A 25245-nucleotide genomic window follows, 5' to 3' on the forward strand; every position below is an offset into this window, starting at 1 on the left:
TTGTCCGTTCATTACCGCCCCCTGTTGTGGGTCTGTGTCACGACACTTTCACAACACTTTTGACTGAAAGCTTGAAGTCTGGATTAAAAGGTTTGTACAGACTTGACTATATGTTTTATTTGGGGGTTACTCAGTTGAAGAGCAAGTTGGGGTGGTGGTCAAGTGGCTAATGCCCTTGCTATCAGGCTGGATGGTCAGGAATTGCAGGACACAAATGCACGGCTCGTACAAACAGCTTTTGTTTTTAGAAGGCTTTACTGATGTGGTTAGCGGAGGTTGGTAAATGAGTAAGCAGTCCAGAAAAAGCAGCAGTGCAAAAAACATCAGGCAAACGGCGTGGTAGAGACAACAGGCTGGAGGTCAGGTACACACAATGAGGCAGACAGGACAATGAACACAGGAACAGAACTCAGATGAAGGCACAAGGCAGGACAAACTGGCAAGGGACAAACACACCCAGTGAGCTTATATAACCCCAGGTGACAATCAGCAAATCAGGAACAGGTGTGCATGGAAAGCACCAGAACAAGGGCGTGACCAGAGAAAGAGAGAAACACCCATCACCAAGAACCAAGAGAAAGACAAGAGAAGTAGAGACAAACAAACCCAAGCAGAAAAAAAACAGCAAGAAAGTGACCAAAACAAAAACCAAAGAAATGCAAAAATAACCAACTGATCAAAAGACAAAAATAAAACAGAAAAACAAACAAAAACTCAAACACTGACATTTGGGTTCAGTGTGGAAGGTTCCTGGTTCAAAACTACTCATTTGCCGGTTTCTCCACGTAATATAGAGTTGTGTCAGTAAGGGCATCTGGCATAAAACGTGTGTCAATTCTACATTGGATCTGCTGTGTCAACCCTGAGTAAAAACCAGGGAGCAGTCAAATTGACTTACTTTTATTCAGCTGAAGAGCACAAAGCTCAGCGGATCAGCTTGCTGATCCGCTGATCCAATATATAGACCTGGGTTCAAGTCCTGCTTACCGATCCGTGTCCTTGGACAAGAAACTTAATTTGCATTGTCTCAGTAAACACAGCTGTACTGGTTTTGCCTGGAGAAGCAACCTGTGTCCCATCCAGGGGGAGTTGAAGACTCTCATCTGGTTCAATCTATGGAATCTGGAGACAAACTTGAGCTCCGGGGCATCTTCATCATTACTCAGTTAATCCACTATACCAAGAACAGCAGGTGCCAACTAAATGACTCTGGATCAAATATATATTGTACCTTACTTTTTTGTTTGTTTGTTTTTTAATGTATGTGCATATGCACAGAAAAACATAAACTTGTTCATTTTTGGAAGCACCATTATCAGAAAATACATCACCAAATAATGTTTGATCCAAAATTATGCCTAAATATGTAACTTGTAGCCTTGAATCAAATGCAGTTCCACCGCAGTTTACTTCAACACCATCATCCTGTTTCAGTTTATGTCTAGATGCAATGATGTAAAGCAAGCACCAATTTTTTATCGAAGAGTCTCTCACATGTACAGCAGAGGGCTCAGAAATAGCTCCTGACACATCCTTTCCTCAGAAAATTAGTGCAGAATCATCTGCATAAAGCAGCAACTTACCTCTGGCAGTTGCTGACATGTGGTCATGTAGAGAGGAAACAGGAGATGTCCCATTATGGAGCTTTGTGGTACACCTCATCCAAGAGACGCAAAACCAATTACTTCCGCCACTTGCTGTGTACCAGACAAATATGATTTGAAACATCCTAAGGTCATGCAATCATTTATCCTCCATAATGCTTATAACTTTCTAACAAGATGGTCCACGTCAAAAACTTTTTCCAGGTGCACATTTCCCTTTTCTTAGAGGAATATCTGGCAACAAAGCCCTGTTCCCAGCATCCTTAGCGGCGGCTAAACAAAAATGAACTCGGCCATGTCGTGGTCGTAGCTAGATTTGTTCACGGATCATATGCGTAACATTCGAGTTCATGTAATGTAGGTTGAAAGCTCCAGCTCAGAAATAACACATCTGGACTCTCTTTGGACAGAAAACAGATCCCGCTGAAGTTAATAAATTATCTGCGAAGATGAGTGGTGGAGGGACGCCGTACATTGGTAGCAAAATTAGCCTAATTTCTAAGGCCGAGATTCGCTATGAAGGAATTTTGTACACAATTGACACCGAAAACTCGACAGTAGCACTCGCTAAAGGTAAGTTAAACAAACCAGCTCGCGGTTTAACCCCAGTATAACTTACAAAGTGTTACAAAATGTTAGTTTTAGCTCTGACGGCTAGGTTAGCACAGTGTGTCGGCGGCCTTTGTTGATGTTGTGTTTGGGCTGTTGGTAAACAACTGTTTACAAACAAAATCACCAGATTTAAAGTTTGTTTCTTTAGTAGTGGTGACCAAATTAGATCAACAGAAAGCTAATGATAAGAATGTGTTACGAGCAAGGGCGTAGGTTTGGTCTCAGCTTTGGTAGGGACAATACCACACACCCCACCCGGCCCCCCTGCTCACCACCATCACCCCCTAACCTACTCATACCATTAGACGCACAAGTACAGCATAATACATAACATATGACGACATAATGCTGAATAATTTAACACTTTTACAATATTAAGTGTGTAGGCAAACAAACAAATAGCTTAAATAACAAAATTGCACCCAAAATCACGAATCTATTCTATAGGCCTACACCTGAGAGAACAAGACAACAAAAAAAAAATACTTGTGGAGCTAACTAAAAAAAAAAGTTTTTGCAAACAAGATGTATAATCTATTCTCTTCATCAATAATGCAGTTGTAGGTATCTGGCAACCTAATTTGCCAAAAAAAAAGGGATTTCCAATGATATATATGGTGTATTACGGTAAATGTAAGCCTGTGATGTCATAACACAGAGGAAAAACACGGAAGTTTCACACTAGTGCGCCGCTGATTCTCATTACCGTAAGTTCTCATGTAAGCCCTCACTCTGAAAAATTTCAACACTGACAGCAAGCCAAGAACCCGTGCTTTCCAACAGTGTGCTATATGTTGCATATATTACAGTAAAGTGCGTTCGGTGACTTTTGAAACGAGGGAAAAGTATGAAAAAGAGCGCAAAAGTGACAGAAAAGTACATAGACAGACAGCAAACATAAATGTAGTATTTTTTGAGGAAAAGGCAGGATGTTAGTGTCATTTGTGAAGGTGTGTGTGCGTGTTTGTGTGGGTGTGCAGTTTATTTTAAGTGTGGCGCACAGCATTGTTCGCAACCCCTCCCCCCCGCCCTTCTTGTTTTTCTGCACCGGAGCAGTGTTGCCAGATATGAAATATGAAACTATCGTACCAAAACCTCAAATTATCGTATTTTGGGAGAAATTATCGTACACAAACAAAACGCATACAACGTAGCTATTTTAGCGTTTTTTTTTTAATTTACAAAGAATTTTATGTCACATTTTTAAACAGTAATTATATTAATGGGGAAACTATGGCACAAAAAGAACGCAAATGCACAAGCAAATGCACTACCAGACTGTGAAGTAACACAAACGTGTTAATTACCAGACTAGAAAGAGTCGAATTCAACCTCGAGGTCGCTGTCGTCATCCGATGCCATGGCCACTTGTGCAGATTTTGTTGAACACAGAAAAAATGTTGACACCTCCATAAGGAACTTGAACTTTTTTTTATTTTTCTTGTATATCTCTTTGCTCTTGTGTTTTGTTCGTTTGTTATTGCATTTGTTGAAATACAGTTTCGAAAAAAAAAAAAGATGTTGGTTGGGGAATCTTCCTGTCCTGTCCTGCAGAGATTGGATGGGAACTCATTACTTTGTATGAGAGGGGGCGGGCTTTCAAATGACTGTCCCGGCAACCCAAAGCCAGCAGCAGCCCTGTGTGTGGTGTGTCTTTGATGCCGCCTGAGTGCAACGCCTGCAAAATTATTCTTGGGTGTCAGAGAGAGATGCGTGTTTGGGCAACCAACTGAAATTATCGTACATATTGGGTTTTTTCCCATTATAGATCGTACATCGTACAGATGGCAAAACTATCGTACAAATACGATAATTATCGTACATCTGGCAACACTGCACCGGAGCCACCCATCCTCTGCGCTCCGGGACCTCCCACTTTACAAATTAAACACTGCCTGCCACGAGATGCGCTTTGTTTACGTCCATGTGAGAAGAACGTGAGCCAATGAAATTGCAACATGGGTAACCCTGTCATTCTGGCACGTCGAAAACACAAAACGTGACGACTAAAATTATAGTATCGAGTTCGCAAAAAAATAGTGAATGATTTTGTTATATAAACAAAAATGCTAAATATTGGTAGGGACTATTTTGCCATCCCAAAATATTGGTTGTGACTTGTCCCTATGGTCCATATGCAAACCTACGCCCCTGGTTATGAGTCACTTCTCAGGAAAAACAGTTTTTCAAATTTGAAAACTTGTGGGGAGAAAAAAGAAACAAAATGATTATCGCCTCACGCGATTGAATTCAGAAGTTGGTGAGCATTTGTAGACTCATTATACATATTTTGTTTGCATGTTTCATTTTTGGCCAAAAAACAAAGCAAATTAATCGAAATATGTTCATTGATTGGTCATTGATTTTTATTTGTATAAACAATGTAAATATAAGTAATACAAATATCAACATTAACTATACAGGGTAACACAAAAATGCGTAAAAACCCACTTGTTTCCGTTCTGGCCCAACATGGGTACATCACATAGCAACCATATAATATTTGCAATAAGATGAGACAAAAATACAAAATGACTAGTGATTAAGTAATAAACAGCAGATCAGAATAACTAGCAATAACTAAAGGCTGTGGGTATCGACGTGATATCCTAACCTCAGCATTAGATGCTCTGATAACTCAAATCTTCCAGAGATAGATGATCTGAAACAATAACTGAAACATGAAAAGTTGGTTAATATGAAGGGAGTGAAAAAACAAAAATCTTGTTCTCCCCATCAGAGAATCAAACCCTGGTTTTCCGCATGACAGATGGGGAAACGTACAACTATACTAACAAGGAACTAGCAACGGACACTGAGTCAAAGCGCATCGGAAGCTACTAATCGCCGGAACTATAGGCCGAATGGAACTGGAACAACAGCTAGTTGGCAGAATGGGTTGTTTTTGCGTATATTACACCCAAAACAAGTAATGAAGAGATGATCAGGGCTCACCATTAAAATAATCAAGTTATTTAGCCACTATATAAAGCTATAGGTCGGCATTAGAAGCCCAAACTCTTGACAGAACAGCAATGGAATGGCAAAACAGATTTGCCATAACACAATAGCTTACCTGTTCAGCAGCATTGTACAACACAAACCTGCTCCACCATGCCACCTATCAGTTTGTGCTTTGAACATGACATTACATTATCTTCAGATTGGTTATCAATACACAGAGCTTGGGAGGTATGGGGCATAGATGCTGCTCTGTCAGTCTTTCCGTCAATTGTATTATCAGCAACACAATCACCGGTAGTTGTAATTCTGTCTAGACAGATCTGTCTAGACAGAAAACCAACAGAATGGATATTTGATAAGAAAAAAATATTAAGATTTTGTTCATCAAGCATGCATTGGAGAATCCAAAAGTAGGTTGCATTGTCTTCTATGCTGTAGTTAGAGGGCCTTTCTCTCTTCAGTAATTGTCAGGATTTCCTTGGCATTTTGCTATGAAAACTGTCCTGCAAACCATGTAATCATGACCCAGCTAAGACAACACTGCACCGGTGTTAGGACAGTACAGCGTTGCCTGTAGACACTGCCATGACCTCTGCAAAAACTGACAAAGCATCAGCAAGAATCCACATGACTTGTCAATGTAAAAAAACAAAAATGTGACGTGTCACGATGCCAGTATGATATGCCACTGTGTGTAAGGACATGACAAGAAGCCATTACAACCTCAGCTGGATCTGCAAAAATAACTGAGAATCATCACAAATTGTCAGTATGAAACAATACAAACATGGTAAAATGTCAGTACGATGTCACATCATAGGAGAATTCAACACAGCGCTGCTTCAGGCGATATCCCTCTCCTAAAGTAGCCTGGCTGTCCATGCAGGTCACTGGTAGGGATGGGTATCGAGAACCGGTTCCTTTCGGGTATCGTTAAGAAATGATTCAATACACCGACATCAATAAGCTTTTTGCTTAACGATTCTGTTATCGGTTCTTCAAAGTGGCTGTTGTTTTGGCGGGTGTTTGTCAGGAAAATGATCGTTTCTCTACATTGATTACAGACCCTGCAGTGGGTCTTTAATCAACTTTTCTGCAGCGCGGCTTTGCTTTGAACCTTGAACCAATTGAAGCAATGGTTCGCAGATTGAAGCAATGCTTCGATCAATTGCTTCGTTTATTTCTTTCTTTCGCTTAATTTTCCCTTGCTAAAACCCTAAAGAGCATACGTCTGTGAGTATTATTTACCTTTTCTATGTTAAACCGACCTGTTATGGTCTTCTGAAACAGTTGATAGATGTATTTTATAACTTAAAAACGGGAGCGATGCTAACGCGTTAGCATGTCTATGGCATTTTCAATGTTAAAAGTTAGCATTTAGCAATTGCAGCCGTCATCACATTCGGGTGCATTTGTTTTCAAATTGTAATATTCCTTAAATGTATTTTTGCTTATATATTAATAATCTAATGATTATTATATACAGTTTTAGAGAAAGAGACAAAAAGAACCTGAATAGAAACACAACAGAAAATATATAATAGCAACTAACAATGAACATAAATACATAAATAAATACATACAGAAATATATGTTTCTTGTGAACACCTAGTGACTCTCACACCTCCATTTCATCCCTGTCTTGTTTAAGTTTAATGACAGTTTGTTTCGGTCAAACCATATTTTCAATGTGTTAATTTATTCAGTGATTTCCTCCAGAACTATCTGCCAAACTAGAAAACTGCTGCATCCTAGTAACAGCAGAATACTACTGGAATGAATCTGAATAAGGAAAGTTGTATTTTTTTTTTCTCACCTAAATGGATGCTGCACTCACTCCAGTTTATTGTCTGGAATAGTCCCAGATTGCATTTCAGAGCTATTAGAATTGAAACATTTTCGTGCAGGTGGTGTTGGGGGGTAATTTTGGGTTTCAGCTTTTTTTGTTTTTCACCATTTTCATCCCTGAATATGAGTTGTGATTCACTTTTGTGCGGATTAAAGTTACTAACTGGGACTCCTGTCTTGTTGCGAGAAAGAAACGAGAATCGTCCTCCGTTCTGTTCACACAGCTCCAGACGCTGCGCGGCTCTCTGACAAGTCAAGATAGAACGATAGAATCCAGTCTGAATTAATAACTTCAAAGCGAAACACAGTTTTGTTTATTTATGTCCAGAGATCAAGGATACAGTGACTAATTTCATGTTTATTTACTTTAAGACTCAAGGAAATACATAGAAAACCTGTAAAGCCTACTTTTAGTACAAAATTCACGAGGTATTGATAAGGGAATCGATAAGGAATCGGATCGATAAGCAGAATCGATAATGGCATTGATATCGATAAAATCTTATCAATACCCATCCCTAGTCACTGGTGTGCATGACTGTAGCGTTTATTGCAATCTACAACTAAACAGGTAGTTGGGAAGGAGTCATCATTTATGGATATAACAATAGGGGCACAGACAAACAAACGGGACTGACATTTCATGGAATTTCAAAGGGTTTTATGTGGAGAAAACTAGATTCCAACTGATATTGGTTGGCCGATAATATCAGCCCATATGAGCCTTTCACGATCCTGTTGTTTTTGTCAATATAAAAACTTTTATTTTACCAAATTGCATAACTTGTCCAGCAGTCTGTTGGACAAGCTATGTAATAACACAATTTCCAACAGTGTTTTTCCTCATTGTTTATTCAGTAAAATAAACAATATGGGCCAATGGTCAAACAATATTATGAGCCTTTCATGAACCTTTTATTTGGTTGATGTAAAGTTTTATTTTACCGATGAAACAATGCAGAAAAATGTTGGAATTTGTCATTACGTAGCTTGTCCAGCAGAGAGCAGTATTGACAGCATTATTTACAATGCTGTCAAGCATTGTTAAAAAAGGGGCCCCTCTGAAATGTTCAGTTATATCACACAGCACAATGCCGCAAGTTTTGAAGGCATGTGCCGTTGGCATGCTGACTGCAGGAATGTCCACCAGACCTGTTGCCCATGAAGCGAATGTTCATTTCTCTACCATAAGCCGTCTCCAAAGGCTTTTCAGAGAATTTCGCAGTAGAGCTGCCACAAACAACTATTTTGATAGTTGACTAGACAACGATTATTTTTGAGATTAGTTGACTAGTCGGATCATTCGTAAATTGCAACTTATGGCATTTTATCGATATTGATACCATTATCAATTCCCTTATTGAATTCTCCTGTGAATTTTCTGTATGCTGTAAGTGGGTTTTACAGGTTTTCTATGCCAACAACATTATACACATTATTCTTATTATTACATTATTCAACACAATAAATATGAAATTGGTTACTGGATCCCTGATCTCTGGAGAGAAATAACTCTACATGGTGGATCCTTGATCTCTGGACATAGATAGAAAAAAAAAAATCTGATTTTTTTTTTTTTTTCTTCCCTCTCTCTCTAAGCATTTCCTTTCACCATGGATGTCACTCCATACATCTGAGCTGAGCTCAGCTGGCTGCTGGAGTCTGCAGGTCTGCAGCCATACAGTCTTGGGCTGCTGCACATCAGGCAGGACATCTCATTTTGGGAGAAAAAAAAAACATTTTGGTTTTGGCACTGTTCATCCTTGACCCAAAATACATACCAAAGGGCAAATGTCAGCTCTTCCCAGTTTGTGCATGATTAAAATTGCATGCACGCACACATGCACAGCGGTTTGTCTTTTCTGCATTCTGCTGTATGCAGGTGCTCTTAATTTGACAAACAGAGATAATGGCAGAAGACATTAAATGCACTACACATTTCACTCATGGTGACACTTAACTCACTCATGGTAACAGCAGCATAACACTTAAGTAAGCTGACGAAACCAATTGAACTACAAAAACACAGTAAGTCAGTAACACTAACAATACTGTTAAACTAACATGAACTACAATAACATTTAAAACCCCAAACACCCATGGTGCATTGCAGCATAACATCCCTTGCTTATTGGTTAGCTAAAAATGTTAACGTCTCCAAAAATATTTGAGTTTGGTGTCAATTACTTAATTACTGGTGCTGTGCATAGCATTTGGCCAGGAAATTCTGAATCAACTGAGTAGAATGGGCAGGTGCATTGTCATGATGGAGCTGCCAACTTTTAGTTATTAAATTAAATTTTTAATTATTAATGCCACAATATCAATTTTCCAACATCCAGGGGAAAGTAGTGGCTTAAAGATTAGAGAAGTGTCCTTGTGACGTAAGTGTCAAGTATGGTCTTTATTCCTTGATAAAACACTTAAATCATTGATCAGGTGTCAAATTAGTCGATTGTTTGTCAGGTGTTTCTGCTCTGTTCAGTAGTAATGAATATTGTGCTATCCACTTTGTGCAGTACTGTATTTGTTGTAAAATAACTGTTACTGTAGGATTTAACAAACAACAACAAAAAATCGCTGAATGTGAGTAATTCTTCTCATTTTTCTAATAGTTCGCTCTTTTGGCACTGAAGACCGACCCACTGACAGGCCTTTTCCACCACGAGAGGATGTGTTTGAATACATTATCTTCAGAGGGAGTGATATAAAAGACTTGACAGTGTGCGAGCCACCCAAAGCCACAAGCTCTCTGCCTCAAGACCCTGCCATTGTTCAAGTAAGAATTCACCCTCTGCAGTGTTCTACAGAAAATAATGTTTTATTTACACAGATAAAAAAAAAAGAAAGAAAAACTTTGAAAACACGTCAGATCTCGATGGGGGAAAAATCATGCTGGATATCTTTCTTGATATGGACTGTGGAATGTGTTAAGAACAGAGGATGCCACATCGTTCAATGGAAATGAAAATAGTCAACCTACAAAAGCCTAAATTCAAAGACACCCCAAAAATCAAAGTGACAAAATTGATGCGACAAAGGCATGTCTATTTTGCCAAAACTTCTTTGCAACAGCAACTGTTTCTGGTGGGTTGGTAGTGATGACATCCACACGTTTTCACTTCTAATCCAAGCCCAATACCTGAATTTGGATATCTGCCGATACCGATACTATTCCGACACCAGAGCTCTGTTTGCCTGATTATTATTATTATTATTATTATTATTGTTGTTGTTGTTGTTGATTTTATGAGGCTATATTGTATTCCCAGTTATACAGCTTCATGGTGAAGTGTTTAAATGAGGATTTTCTTAAAAAGAAGACCTGAAAGTTCAACTAATTTGCCAGAAGGTACATCTAAGACGCAAGCCTAGATTTGATGTTTTGGTGAAAGAATTAAGTCTGAGTCCGAAGGATTGTGACGTCCGTTAGTCACTGGCAGTGGGCGACGGAATCGTCCAGCTGCCCAACCCGAATAGTATGTATCTATATACAGCGCATCCGGAAAGTATTCACAGCACTTCACTTTTTCCTCATTTTGTTATGTTACAGCCTTATTCCAAAATGGTTGAAATTCATTTTTTTTTCCCCCCCTTAAAATTCTACACAGAATGCCCCTAATGACAATGTGAAAAAAGTTTTTGAGATTTTTGTAAATTTATTAAAAATAAAAACTAAGAAATCACATGTACATAATAGGGCTGCCACAAACGACTATTTTGATAGTCGACTAGTCAACGATTATTCTTGCGATTAGTCGACTAGTCGGATCATACATAATTTCCTAAATTAACGCCTGCAGCATTTCCCGAGAAACGTCGGGATGAAAACATGAACATTTCCAAATTAATGACTGTTTCTTAGACTTCATTTACATCAATCATTCAGAAATACAAACAGTGTGGTACTTTATAGTAAATCTATGTCAGGTAGGCAGTTCTCAAAAACTAAATGTCCATTCTGGAAGGAGACAAGTGAGGGAAACCACCAAGACACAACTCTGGACGAACTTTTGAATTCTGTGAGTGGAGAAACTGAATAGTGCAGCATTTTTATTTTTATCTTCATTTTACTTATAGCCCCAACTTTTTCTGATTTGTGGTTGTTTCTGTTGCATTTCTGAAATTACAGAACTGCTATAAAGAAAAGTGTGAACATTTTATTGTGTTTTAAAATGCAAACACCAAACTGTTATAAAGAAGGAAAAAAATACACAGACGTGCAGGAAAACTTTGATATAAACTGAACAGAACAATGCAGGCTGCTTTGACTCCCCATATTTTTTGTATGAATAAATCAGAATAAAATAAGACGTAACTCACTTTGAAATGAATAAAACATATAGCTGCAGCTTATAATAACTTTGAAAAATAACAAAAATCAGCAGCTTGTATTTTTATTCTGACTCCAGTTCATTTTAGTGTGATGAAGTCATTTTTTTTCTCTCCTCATCAGTCATGTTTTGTGCTTGAACACTACATTAAGCTTAAGATTGAACAAATCAATACCTTTGGAAAATAACAGCTGTTAAAGTTCAGAGTTCTCACCTGCTTTTTGTGATCTGTGCCTGTGAACATCACTGCAGCTTCTCCACAGCAGGGTTTTTTTTAACCCGTGAATGCGTAATTTTTCCTCAGTTCATTTATATATTCTCATTTTTTAAGGATATTTGACCATTGATTTCATCTCATGATCTCATAAATTCAGTATACGATGCGCACATGGTGTGAACAGGTCGTTGCCATCAGAAAAACATTGGTAGAGAGAGAGCAGAGAAAGGTAAAGGCAGTTCCACATTTTTTTTTTTTTACTTTACATGTTCACTCGGGTTAAAATCCTCTCTCTGCTCCACGCTTGCTGTCTCACGTGCACTGATGGTTCTCAGCAGAATGTAACGTCTCGTGCCTCCATTCGCCATCTGCAGCGAGTTGACTCCGCGCGCACACGCACACACACCAACAGCTCCTCCGGTAAACCGCATTTTAGACAGCGTTGAACCACTGTTTTAATCGCCCGTCTTATCCAAATTTGAACATCCAAATGACGGCAGGACGGCTCACTGCCTAAAACTATGAATTGAGAGAAAAACAAAGACTGAAATAAAATAAACGACTCGTCGACTACTAAATTAGTTGTCGACGGTTTCATTAGTCGACGTCATGACTAGTCGACTAGTTGTGGCAGCCCTAGTACATAAGTATTCCAGGGTTCTCCCCAGAAATTTTTAGCATAGCGGTGCTGTTGGCAGCTATCACCTGAAGCGGTGCGCAACGCTTCCACTCAGCGTCTTATCTGACCTTGTGTCCTGAAGCCCTAAGACAAAAATAAAAATCTTTTAGTACTGTTTCTGGGCTGATTCTGTGCTGAATTGTTGATTAGTTAAATTAATCTAAAATGTTTGTGTTTCATTAACACACTGTATGTGACAAATTTGCAATAAACATATTTAAAAGAAAAAATAATGTACAAAAAGACAATTTAAAATATGGGAGATTCCAGATTTTTTTTTTTTACACTTTTCCCCTGCATAATTAATAAGTTTGAACCTTGTCCTTGTGATTCAGATTTTGACAACCCTCTATACTGTCAAAAAATAGAAAAACAAAAGGTCCAGCTTTCCTCCCCGAGTCAGCAGGTGCATTTCTGGAAAACATCTTAGTTACTCTGCATTTGTCGGCATTTCTTAGCGCGTGATGCACATTTTAGGAAAAGCAGAAACATCCTGATGGCTGACAGATAGTGAAGAAATGAACACTACTTCTTTGGATAATGAACTGAGCTTTCTTTCGAAAGTGAAGTTTTGGATTTACAGAGGCTGTACAGCAGGGGTGCCCAACCTTTTTTGAACCGAGATCTACTTTTAAAGTTGACGATGTATCGAGATCTACCAAGCCATATGGAACGCTACAGCGTAGCCGCAATATATTGTGCGCCAATATAATAACACAATTTTCTGGCAGGTTCTAACAATAATAATGCATCATTGAAGTAAATGTGCATGGTGGAAAATAATAAGCACAAGTAGGCCTAGTACTGGCCTCAAGTTGGAAAAGTTGTTCCCTACCTTAGTGAGACTTCTGGCCCAGAGAGGAGGAACCTAGTGTCTCATAGTCCGGACAGTAGGAGCTGAGTGCAGCCGTAAGCAGGTACTCATGCACTCTCTTTCTGCATTAGATTCCAGATTTGGACATTTATGTCAGGTGTTGCTCTGGATTTGAGCTCAGTGTCATTTTTCAGTGTGAGGATCCAGGTTGAAGAGTGTTGCCACTTTGAACGATATACAGTCCACATCTATATTTTCCCAAAATGGAAAACATAGAAAACTGACAACAGGCTCTTTGGATGCAAAGTCAGTGAAGGGCCTGTCAAATTCTGACAAGATGCTCTGCACGTGATCATCATAACGTGGATTCTTAGCCTCGATGGTCTTTGTCCTGGTACTTAAGTTCTGTGTCCATGTGTGGAAAGTTCTGCAGGTCACACTGTTGCAAACTGCTTGATAGCACATGTAATATGCTTTTAAACTTGCTTTCAAATCCAAAAGCTGTGCATATTCAGCATGATTTGAATTTGAGATTTGAAAGTCAGATATATAGATTTATAACACAAAACTGTCAAAAGGGGTAATAGATATAAATGTAAAGATGACTGAATATATCATCAGAGCAGTAAATTGATCAGTCCATGTAAACGTCATGCAGAACACTGCTGCGTTCAGGTACCATCGGAAATTACAGGACTTTTTTGTTGTTTCAAACTCAGCAGTTGCTTGTGGCAGGTGTGTGGTTTTTGTTTTATTTTTGGTTATGAAAAAAAAAAGTCAAAAGTGAACAGAATAAATGTGTCCTCAAACTCCTGACCCGAACAGAACACTGCAATCTTGTTTGCCACATTCATCACTCTACATATTTATGAACCATGAATCATTGTGCTGCTCGCCGACTTTTCAATTCCTGGACTTTTTGACCCAACAGAGGGTATGTAGCCGGGTTAGCATTAGAAGTTAGCATCATATTTCTTGTGAATCGTCTGAAATGCCGCTCCAAATTCCCTTTCTTCAGTAAAGCCACATTTGCATTTCAGATAAGACAGATGGATTTGCCATTCGAATAAATGAAAAAATAATACAAGATGAAAATTACATTTTCAGAGTACAGGAGGCGACACACTTCACCCCAAAACTCTTAATTTTTTCAGAGCCTTTCGGATTTTAGATTCTAACGTGTGGGTCACTGCTGTTTGTGTCGCTAGACACTATTTTAGCCCCGCTGTGAGCATGAATGCGGATTTGTCTCCATGACGCTGTTTTGTACAGGCTGGACACGCAGATGGATTTTCTTTTTCTTTTATTTTTTTTTACATTGGGAAAATGTCAGATTATGTTATTTTCAGGAGATAATGGACTTTCTATCTAACCGTGAGAGAACTTTGTGAGGAGCTCCGCCACACCCGCTGGCGATTGTGTGTGTGGGGACTCCTTTGGTGGAGCCGACCACAAGTGGATGACTGTTCAGGTTTTTTTTTTTTTTTTTTTCTTTTTTTTTTTTTCTTCTTCTCACTGAAGCTGGTAGGGTTTGTTTTTATTTTACTTTGAGTGTCTGTCTTGACGTGAAACTGTTCTGTAAGGGAGCAGCGCGCACTGCACTCGCGCATTTTGTACACACAAAGTTTTTACAGAGTGGAAAGCGGCTGCTTTTACAGTGACTGCATCAAAACTAACAGTTATCGCTTAAAAAATAACATGACATCACACTTATGTAAACTTTGTAATTAATCTGTGGTTCCGTTTTTAATGTTGGCAGCATTCAAGTGCAAGCTGAGATGTTTTCCTCTAAGAAACGCTGTCTGAAACACTGGGCAGTGTTCTGATTTCAGTGTGACATGTCCTTCAAAACATAGAAGAATGGAAATAGTGCACGCTGCTGTCCATTACCAAAATCTCAAAGTGTGTCTTGAATAATTTCGAATTCCGTTCTGCTGTTTTCTTCAAAAAAGCCTCCCTGTTCACTGTCACAGAAGCTATAGTATCGTTCTTAGCCTCTGATTGGTCGATCCTGCAGCAGACAGCATTGATCTAGTCAGCTGTGCACCTCCCTTCGTACGCTCAGCGCCGGCGTTCCTCCTCCCCAGACGGCCCAGCGATCGCGGCGTCCCGCATGGGCTGTGGTCCCCGCCAAGGCGCAACAAAAAATGCTGAGATCTGGCTTTGTGTAAGGCTTCTTTTGTCATGGTTTGTGTCATCTGGATGTAAACAGTATAAAATAAAGAGCTGATGTTGTTTATGTGAAATATTCCGCAAAGCGGGTTTGAGTGTCGTTAGATTCCCACCAAGTCTACCGCTAAAACATCACGAGATGACACTACACTATAGCGGCACTAGGTGTCAGTATGACGGTGTGGCGCCATTGTTCCATTGTCTGGGATGAACCCTGTATTTACAGCTGTTGCCATGAAACTCAAAATTGAGCTCAGGTGCATCCTGTTCCCACTGATCATCCTTGAGATGTTCCTACAGCTTAATTGGAGACCACCTGGGGTCATTTCAGTTTATTGGACATGATTTGGAAAGGCACACACCTGTCTACATATAAGGTCCCACAGTTGACAGTGCATGTCAGAGCACAAACCAAGCATGAAGTCAAAGGAATTGTCTGTAGACCTTTGAGACAGGATTGTTTTGAGGCACAAATCTATGGAAGGGTACAGAAACATTTCTGTTGCTTTGAAGGTCCCAATGAGCACAGTGGCCTCCATCATCCGTAAATGGAAGAAGTTTAGATCCACTAGGATTCTTCCTAGAGCTGGCCACCCATCTAAAGTGAGCAATCAGGGGAGGCGACCAAGTCAGGGAGGTGACCAAGAACTCGATGGTCACTCTGTCAGAGCTCCAGTATTCCTCTGTGGAGAGAGGAGAACCTTCCAGAAGGACAACCATCTCTGCAGCAATCCACCAATCAAGTCCGTATGGGTGAGTGGCCAGACGGAAGCCACTCCTTAGTAAAAGGCACATGGCAGATTGAACTCTTTGGCGTGAATGCCAGGCATCATGTTTGGAGGAAACCAGACACCATTCCCACAGTGAAGCATGGTGGTGGCAGCATCATGCTGTGGGGATGTTTGCAGTGGCAGGAACTGGAAGACTAGTCAGGATTGAGGGAAAGATGAATGCAGCAATGTACAGAGACATCATTTTCACTTTTTTCATTTCATTTAATCCTGGATGAAAACCTGCTGCGGAGCGCTCTTGACCTCAGACTGGGGTAACGGTTCATCTTTCAGCAGGACAATGACCCTAAGCACACAGTCAGATTATCAAAGGAGTGGCTTCAGGACAAGTCTGTGAATGTCCTTGAGTGGCCCACACCCGACTGAACATCTCTGGAGAGATCTGAAAATGGCTGTGCTGCAAAGAGGAATGGGTACAACTGCCCAAAGATAGGTGTGCCAAGCTTGTGGCACACCTATATTCAAGAAGACTTGAGACTGTAATTGCTGCCAGAAGTGCCTCATCAAAGTATTGAGAAAATGGTGTGACTATTTATTTACGTACATGTGATTTCTTAGTTTTTTATTTTTAATAAATTTGCAAAAAAAAAAAAAAAAATTTCATGTCATGGGGTGTTGTGAGGAGAATTTTGAGGGAAAAATTTTTTTTACTCCATTTTGGAGTAAGGCTGTAATGTGGAAAAATGAAGCGCTGTGAATACTTTCCCGATGCACCGTGCATATACACACACTACCCAGCATTGGTTTTTGTGCCAGTAATGTGTTTGGCAGTCTGTTTTTATTGCGATTCTTCTCACTGTGTGTATTTGTCTTTTAGTCATCACTTAGCTCCACAAAAGCGACAACCTCATCATCATTCCAGTCTGCAGCGTCCTATGTACCATTCAGCCGGGCCTCGGTTCCACCATACAGTCAGTTTGGTGTTACACCGCTCGCAACTCAGTCGTTTGCCTCATCTGCAGCAGGTAATTAATAAAATACAGTGAGAAATTATGCCTGTTTGCCTGAAAGTTGTTCAAGATTCCACACCAAAATGGTGCACACCTGCATTACAGCACAATACATAAATTGACAGATATAAACCTGATCTCTGTGGTTTTCATTGTTTGATTGAAAGTTCAATCAACCACCAGGTCATATTTTTATTTTTGTTATATTTTTACAGTAGTACCATATCCTTTTTTTTAAAAAAAAACCTTCTGAAATAGTTACCTAAACAGTCAGACAGCTATCACACTTTTTTCAGGCAGAAATGGATCAACACCTTGATTATTGCTGTTTGTGACATGACACAGCATGTGTTTTGCTTTTTCTGATTTTCTGTTAAACACCTGTGGTGTTTATGTTGTGAAACAGGACTAGTAGAGAAACTCATACAACACTTTTCTGATAAGCTGTTGCTTGTTACCCGAGCAAAGATTTTGTGTCCGTCTGTCCATTCGTCTGTCTGTGTCCATTCCTATTACTGCCAGTCTTCAAATTTACAGGGAACATTTTTGGGACAGACCTTGGACAAGTTCAAAGATAGCTAACCTTAAGAAGCTAAAAAGTCACATTTTGTTTCATTCTATTACTTTTTTGAGGGGCAGGGGTGACAGCCATTCAGAGTAGAGCAACTGTGACTTCAGTGGTTGGTCTAGCTAGCTGCAAACTCTGTTTTGTTTGTGTGTAAATATAACATGTTTCTGATATATTATGTAAAAGCTAGCGAGAAGTAAACTCATCTAAAACTGAAAACACTGTTTTGGAACCTGATAACACCTCTGAAGTGATTTACAAGACATTTTGTAGATGTTGGCATGGTGACATCACAGGCTGGTTTAGCTAGCTGCAAACTCCATTTCGTTTGTGTGTATAAATAACGTTTCTCATATTTTAATGTAAAAGCTAACAAACACTTCCAAAACAAAAAATGCTGTTTTTGTAACCTGATAACACCTCTGGAGTGATTTACAAGACATTTCGCAAACGTCAGCGTGCACGCTAACATCCTCTAACTCAAAGCTAACTTCTGCACTTGTCAAAAGCTCATATATACGCACACGCATGTCCTCCTGCAGATGCCACTAAAATGTAAATATTGTTTATGATTCATTGATTGTTTGATAGAAGGCTATATTGAACATGTACAAATTGTAAGAAAATCGGATCTTAATCATTAATGTAAATAACAATAAGTGTATAATATATCCATACATACAATTTGCATGGGGATACCAATTAAACAACTGCGAATTATAAAGAAGATGATGCTCATACGGCTGAGCATCATCATACGAACATTGCTTTATATTTATTATATATGCGAGGATCAGCTGAAATGTTCTGCCTCTGATTATTTCAATAATAAGATATTGAAATGAATTTGTGTGTGGCCCATTTCTTCTTTTTTTAATGCACTGTTTTGCAGTACTTCTGTTATGACACTTTTAAACAGTTAACAGACATATCAGACGTATGTCTAAAATCCTTTTTTTTTTTTTTTCTTTTTTTTTTTTTCTTTTTTTTTTTGCAAGTAGGACCCACTAGTCCCCAGTTGGAGCCTTTAACAAAGACCCCCACCTTGGAACAAACAAGACAGGCTCCTCCGTCTGCGGCCCTGTCACTCTCTACGTCTATGGGTCAGAGGAACCAAACAGCATCAGCAGCGACTCGATCCACCAGTACCGCTGCTGTAAGCCAGAAACCTCCAGACCTTCTGGAGCAGAGAAAGGGTGAGAATCAGCCTGTCTCAGTGAACTTTCTCACACGATGACAGCTTTCATTTAATTTCTTCATTGAACATGACCTCAAACAGGCAGACTTCTCAAACACAAATTCAACCACATGCTTCTGCAAAAAACAGGTTCATATTCTACATGTAGGTTCAGCTCTTTATCATAAAATTCAAGAATATAAATTTCAGTTAAACACTGAAAAGAGTTTAGGGAAACTTTAATGTAATTGGTGATTAAGTTTGTTTTTCTTTTCAGTTCCGGAGGTTAAAAAAGTGTCACAGCCGGGTACTGAACATGGCGCTGTTGAAAACCGAGACCCCAACAAACGTCAAGCCAGTAAGTTCATCTTTTTATTTGGCAGTACATTCAAATAATTAGCCCCACCCAGTACAGTGTTTAGTTTAATCTGGATTTGAAATATTCTGTGTACATGTTGCTGTCGAGGAATTGGTTCTTTTACAGGAGATTATCCTAAATTTTTGTATGGTGGAAGTCTTGTGTTAATGAAAGTATTAAGGATGTTCTGAGTCCTGCCCTTAGATCAGTATTGTGGCAAGATACCAGATTGTGTTTGTACCATATTCACCCGTTGGAGGGTCCAGGTCCAAGCATTAGCTCACATGCTTTTTTTAAGAAAGTTAGTTAAATGCCCACCTTAAATTAAATTGAATTACAAGGAACACTTAATGCATGAAAAAAGGACAAAAAATAAAAAAAACAGACAAACAGGTGAGTTATTTGTGATTAAATATGTCATATATATATGTATATATATATATATATATATATATATATATATATATATATATATATATATATATATACACATACACACACACACAAAAGAAACCACGTTCGGAAGGTAAAAGAAATCCCTGAGCAGTGACATGTTTGGACTAGAATCTGTCTTTTTCCAGATTGGGAGCCCTTCAAACTCCTGAAGGGCTCCAAAATGACTGGCATTCCTTCTCCTTGATGAGTAGTGATGGAGGAGTGACCACAAGGAAGTTGGTGTTTTGGTCCAAGATGCTGGTGCTTTATCTAGTGGTATAAATTGTTCGACATTGTTTGTTTGTACACTTTTGGATTAGGGTTTTGACTGGATTTGGCCACTTTGGCTCCGTTTTGAAACAATAGTTGAACAATCTGCTGCAGAATCTGTAAACACATTGAAATGAAAGTCAGCAACTTGGAAAATATTTCACTGAGGTTTGAACATGTTCACAGTGGTGAGAGCTTGGTGGTTTATATATATTGTCATCTTTTGTTTTTCTTCTTTCCCAGCAGGTGCTCATTCTGGCCGTCGTGGCCGTGGAAGAGGAAGCCGCAGCCGAGGCAAATTAAACATGCGCAGGGAAGGCACCATGAAGTTTGAAGAAGACTTTGACTTTGAGACTGCCAACGCTCAGTTTCACAAAGATGAAATCGACAAGGAGCTCCAGATCAAGCTCAAACTGAAAGGTATCACCTCAGAGTTGATCAAGTTAAAACCTTTCCTGAATTTAGTCTAGTTAATAATTTATTTTTAGCTTTTATAATAGCTCAGATTTTTTATTTTCTTATCTGTGTGAGCTGTGGAAGTGGCTGCAAACAATTCAGTAGTTTTCATCACCAGAATTCAGCCACATGAGGTGTGCAGCCAGTACATTCCGAGTGCCGGCCCCAAGCCCAGATAAATGAGTAGGGTTGTGTCAGGAAGGGCATCTGGCATAAAACAAGCCACCCCATTCATGCAGATGGCAAATCGAATTTCCATACCGGATCGGTCAAGGCCTGGATTAACAACGACTGCCACCGGTGCCATTTCCCAACAGGGTGCTGGCAGAAATTGGACTATTGCTGAGCGAAGAAGAAGAGGAGGAGAAGAACGTGTCCACAGACAGTGGGAGAAGAGGAAACTAGAAGGGTGGAAATGAGAACCAGGACTTTGAATGTTGAGTGTTGGAGGTTAAGTGAGTGTCCAACAGGGTGATAAGTGTGAAGGTGGAAATTGAAGGGTTGATGATAGGGCTGCAGCTATCAATTATTTTAGTAATCAAGTATGCTATTGATTATTCTGGCTAATAATCGAGTAATCGGATTAAAAAGTACTATTGCGTTTTTAAACAGCATCAATAGTCCAGGGCTCTCCCTAAGCAGTGGCACAATGTTGCTGCACCACCACGGAGATTGTCAAATTTAGTGTATCCCTTTCTGTTTTTCCTGGGTAATTATTTATTTTTTCACATCTTTACAAGTTTTGGATCTTTCCCAGTGTTAGGAACTCAGCACTCCCCTGGCACCGGACCATAAGCGCAGGCAGTTGGTGTAATCCTCAATCAGTCAGGCTGCACGTGAACGTGAGCACAGCCTGTGAAAAACTAGCCTTTGGGCGGGGTGCGATGATTTACCCAAACTGACTCCAAATGACTACATTAAGTACTTTTATTTATTTTCGGAAATGCGCTCCATTCTCAAAACAGTACATGAATGACTCTCTCCCTCCCTCCCTCCATCTCACTGTCTCTTTAGAATGGTGAAACAATAAACAAGGGATGGAGAGGGAAGGTAATGGTTTAGTGCAGGGGTGGCCAAGTTCGGTCCTCGAGAGCCACATTCCTGACACTCTTAGTTGTCTCCCTGCTCCAACATACCTGAATCCAATGAAAGACTTGTTAGCAGACTTTTAATGAGCCTTTCATTGGATTCAGGTATGTTAGAGCAGGGAGACAACTAAGAGTGTCAGGAATGTGGCTCTCGAGGACCGAACTTGGCCACCCCTGGTCTAGGACATCTTACTACTCATCACTAATTGAAGAAAATAAGAACAACCCCAGGTTTCTTTTCAGCACTGTAGCCAGGCTGACAGAGTCAGAGCTCTATTGAGCCGAGTATTCCTTTAACTTTAACTAGTAATGACTTCATGACTTTCTTTGCTAATAAAATTTTAACTATTAGAGAAAAAATTAGTCATAACCATCCCAAAGACATATCGTTATCTTTGGCTGCTTTCAGTGATGCCGGTATTTGGTTAGACTCTTTCTCTCCGATTGTTCTGAGTTATTTTCATTAGTTACTTCCTCCAAACCATCAACATGTCTATTAGACCCCAATCCTACCAGGCTGCTCAAGGAAGCCCTACCATTAATTAATGCTTCGATCTTAAATATGATCAATCTATCTTTATTAGTTGGCTATGTACCACAGGCTTTTAAGGTGGCAGTAATTAAACCATTACTTAAAAAGCCATCACTTGACCCAGCTATCTTAGCTAATTATAGGCCAATCTCCAACCTTCCTTTTCTCTCAGAAATTCTTGAAAGGGTAGTTGTAAAACAGCTAACTGATCATCTGCAGAGGAATGGTCTATTTGAAGAGTTTCAGTCAGGTTTTAGAATTCATCATAGTACAGAAACAGCATTAGTGAAGGTTACAAATGATCTTCTTATGGCCTCAGACAGTGGACTCATCTCTGTGCTTGTCCTGTTAGACCTCAGTGCTGCTTTTGATACTGTTGACCATTAAAATTTTATTACAGAGATTAGAGCATGCCATAGGTATTAAAGGCACTGCACTGCGGTGGTTTGAATCATATTTATCTAATAGATTACAATTTGTTCATGTAAATGGGGAATCTTCTTCACAGACTAAGGTTAATTATGGAGTTCCACAAGGTTCTATGCTAGGACCAATTTTATTCACTTTATACATGTTTCCCTTAGGCAGTATTATTAGACAGCATTGCTTAAATTTTCATTGTTACGCAGATGATACCCAGCTTTATCTATCCATGAAGCCAGAGGACACACACCAATTAGCTAAACTGCAGGATTGTCTTAGAGACATAAAGACATGGATGACCTCTAATTTCCTGCTTTTAAACTCAGATAAAACTGAAGTTATTGTACTTGGCCCCACAAATCTTAGAAACATGGTGTCTAACCAGATCCTTACTCTGGATGGCATTACCCTGACCTCTAGTAATACTGTGAGAAATCTTGGAGTCATTTTTGATCAGGATATGTCATTCAATGCGCATATTAAACAAATATGTAGGACTGCTTTTTTGCATTTGCACAATATCTCTAAAATTAGAAAGGTCTTGTCTCAGAGTGATGCTGAAAAACTAATTAATGCATTTATTTCCTCTAGGCTGGACTATTGTAATTCATTATTATCAGGTTGTCCTAAAAGTTCCCTGAAAAGCATTCAGTTAATTCAAAATTCTGCAGCTAGAGTACTGACAGGGACTAGAAGGAGAGAGCATATCTCACCCATATTGGCCTCTCTTCATTGGCTTCCTGTTAATTCTAGAATAGAATTTAAAATTCTTCTTCTTACTTATAAGGTTTTGAATAATCAGGTCCCATCTTAGGGACCTCATAGTACCATACCACCCCAATAGAGCGCTTCGCTCTCAGACTGCAGGCTTACTTGTAGTTCCTAGGGTTTGTAAGAGTAGAATGGGAGGCAGAGCCTTCAGCTTTCAGGCTCCTCTCCTGTGGAACCAGCTCCCAATTCAGATCAGGGAGACAGACACCTTCTCTACTTTTAAGATTAGGCTTAAAACTTTCCTTTTTGCTAAAGCTTATAGTTAGGGCTGGATCAGGTGACCCTGAACCATCCCTTAGTTATGTTGCTATAGACTTGGACTGCTGGGGGGTTCCCATGATGCACGGAGTGTTTCTTTCTCTTTTTGCTCTGTATGCACCACTCTGCATTTAATCATTAGTGATTGATCTCTGCTCCCCTCCACAGCATGTCTTTTTCCTGGTTCTCTCCCTCAGCCCCAACCAGTCCCAGCAGAAGACTGCCCCTCCCTGAGCCTGGTTCTGCTGGAGGTTTCTTCCTGTTAAAAGGGAGTTTTTCCTTCCCACTGTCACCAAGTGCTTGCTCACAGGGGGTTGTTTTGACCGTTGGGGTTTTTCCGTAATTATTGTATGGCCTTGCCTTACAATATAAAGCGCCTTGGGGCAACTGTTTGTTGTGATTTGGCGCTATATAAATAAAACTGATTTGATTTGATTAGTGGTTAAAGCGTTGGGCTTGCGACCACAGGATCCTTATATTTTTTGGGGGGGGGTTCACATACAACGGACTCTGAACTTAAAGATCTGATGTTACGAGCCCTGATGTGGCAGCAGTGAGTCCCACTGTACGTCTGCAAAGGCGAGTGCTTGCTTTTCATGTACCGTATTGAGAACAGCTTGCATTACTGAAAATAAATAAAAGTACTTTATTTAGTCATATTTGGAGTCACTTTTGCTTTAAATACGCAGTCTATTTCAGATGATAAGCATGGACCCTCTTTCTCTTAAAAGATTTTATTTTACTGTGTGTGTGGGTGTGTGGGGTGTTGAAAAGCTGTAGCTTCTGGTGCTACAGATTAGCTCTTACATGGCTTATGCGCATTGTCTAGTCCAGTGATTTTCAACCTTTTTGAGCCGCGGCACCCTTTTTATATTTACAAAATCCTGCGGCACACCACTGTCATGTGTCACGTGTCACGCACCACTAACTCGACTGTCTCTACACGGTGCGTTAGCACGTTAGCAACACGTGCGGTACAGATATGACGTAACATAGTATACTATAGTCATGGAGCTGTATATAAGAACTAGAGAGCGCAGTCCCATTGCTGCACACTAAACGAAAACGTCGCTTCATGGACAGCGACATGACGTCTCCTAACCGGGCAAAATATTGACGAAGTACCCGGATGTTAATGCATTTTCAATGGAGATTCGCGACTGAACACACTCAGAAAAATGCTCGCAAAATACGTGTTAAAATGCCATTTTGTCCTGGATATCGAGCCAGTAAAATTAAATTACATTAAATTTATGTCAGGAAAGTATTAAACTTACTCTGACACACACACATTCTCAAATATTAGTGTTGAAAGTTACACGGATCTGCGCTGATAAGATACGCTGCTCGGCTGAGCTGCTGCTGTGTTCAACGCAGCGCGGCTTCTAAAACCATTACAATACATTTATATATATTATATTTTTTCACAATTATCCTTTATTGACCGAGTTTCATTCATGAAGTCAGCGGTGTGTGTGTGCACATCTCTGTGTGTGTGGCAGCACAGCGCGGGTCATTAGTCTCATTATTTTAAGGTGCAAAAAAAAAAAAAAAACTCCCCAGTCTTGTCGAACAATTTTTAGTCACTAACGACAAGAATTTTAACTAGACATTGGTCTAGCAGTGGAAAATATCAACTAGACATAAGTGAAATTAATGATCCGTGTCATCGGGCGACACAGGTACGGCAGGAGACATACAGCTGTTTATCATCCAAATATCACGGTCAAAGTGACAACAATAACCAAACCCACTTACTTATGGAAGGAAATATTGTCTCCCTTGTTCCTCCGTTTGTGACTTTGCCAACATGCACAGCTTTCCGGCATATTCCACCTGTTTCTTGACGAGACTAAGTGAATTTCTATGCACACAAATCACTAACTTGCCCGGAATTAAAATGGCGATTACGCCTCCTTGTCGG

General features: G+C 39.7%; 1 protein-coding gene across 2 annotated transcripts in view; it reads left to right on the forward strand.

Moving 5' to 3' along the window:
* Positions 1 to 1851: 1851 nt before the first annotated feature.
* The window catches only part of lsm14ab (LSM14A mRNA processing body assembly factor b), a 28961-nt gene continuing 5567 nt past the window's right edge, over positions 1852 to 25245 (forward strand). The window contains exons 1-6 of one of the 2 annotated variants that reach the window (XM_034185862.1): positions 1852 to 2177; positions 9644 to 9807; positions 16853 to 17000; positions 18552 to 18749; positions 19008 to 19088; positions 20037 to 20213. In XM_034185862.1, coding sequence (XP_034041753.1) covers positions 2054 to 2177; positions 9644 to 9807; positions 16853 to 17000; positions 18552 to 18749; positions 19008 to 19088; positions 20037 to 20213 — 892 coding nt within the window. In that variant the 5' untranslated portion in view covers positions 1852 to 2053. The remainder of the gene's footprint in view (positions 2178 to 9643; positions 9808 to 16852; positions 17001 to 18551; positions 18750 to 19007; positions 19089 to 20036; positions 20214 to 25245) is intronic. The other variant, XM_034185870.1, reaches the window with a different exon arrangement.

This window comes from Thalassophryne amazonica, chromosome 2 (genome assembly GCF_902500255.1).
Source record: "Thalassophryne amazonica chromosome 2, fThaAma1.1, whole genome shotgun sequence".
In the NCBI taxonomy this organism is placed as follows: domain Eukaryota; kingdom Metazoa; phylum Chordata; class Actinopteri; order Batrachoidiformes; family Batrachoididae; genus Thalassophryne; species Thalassophryne amazonica.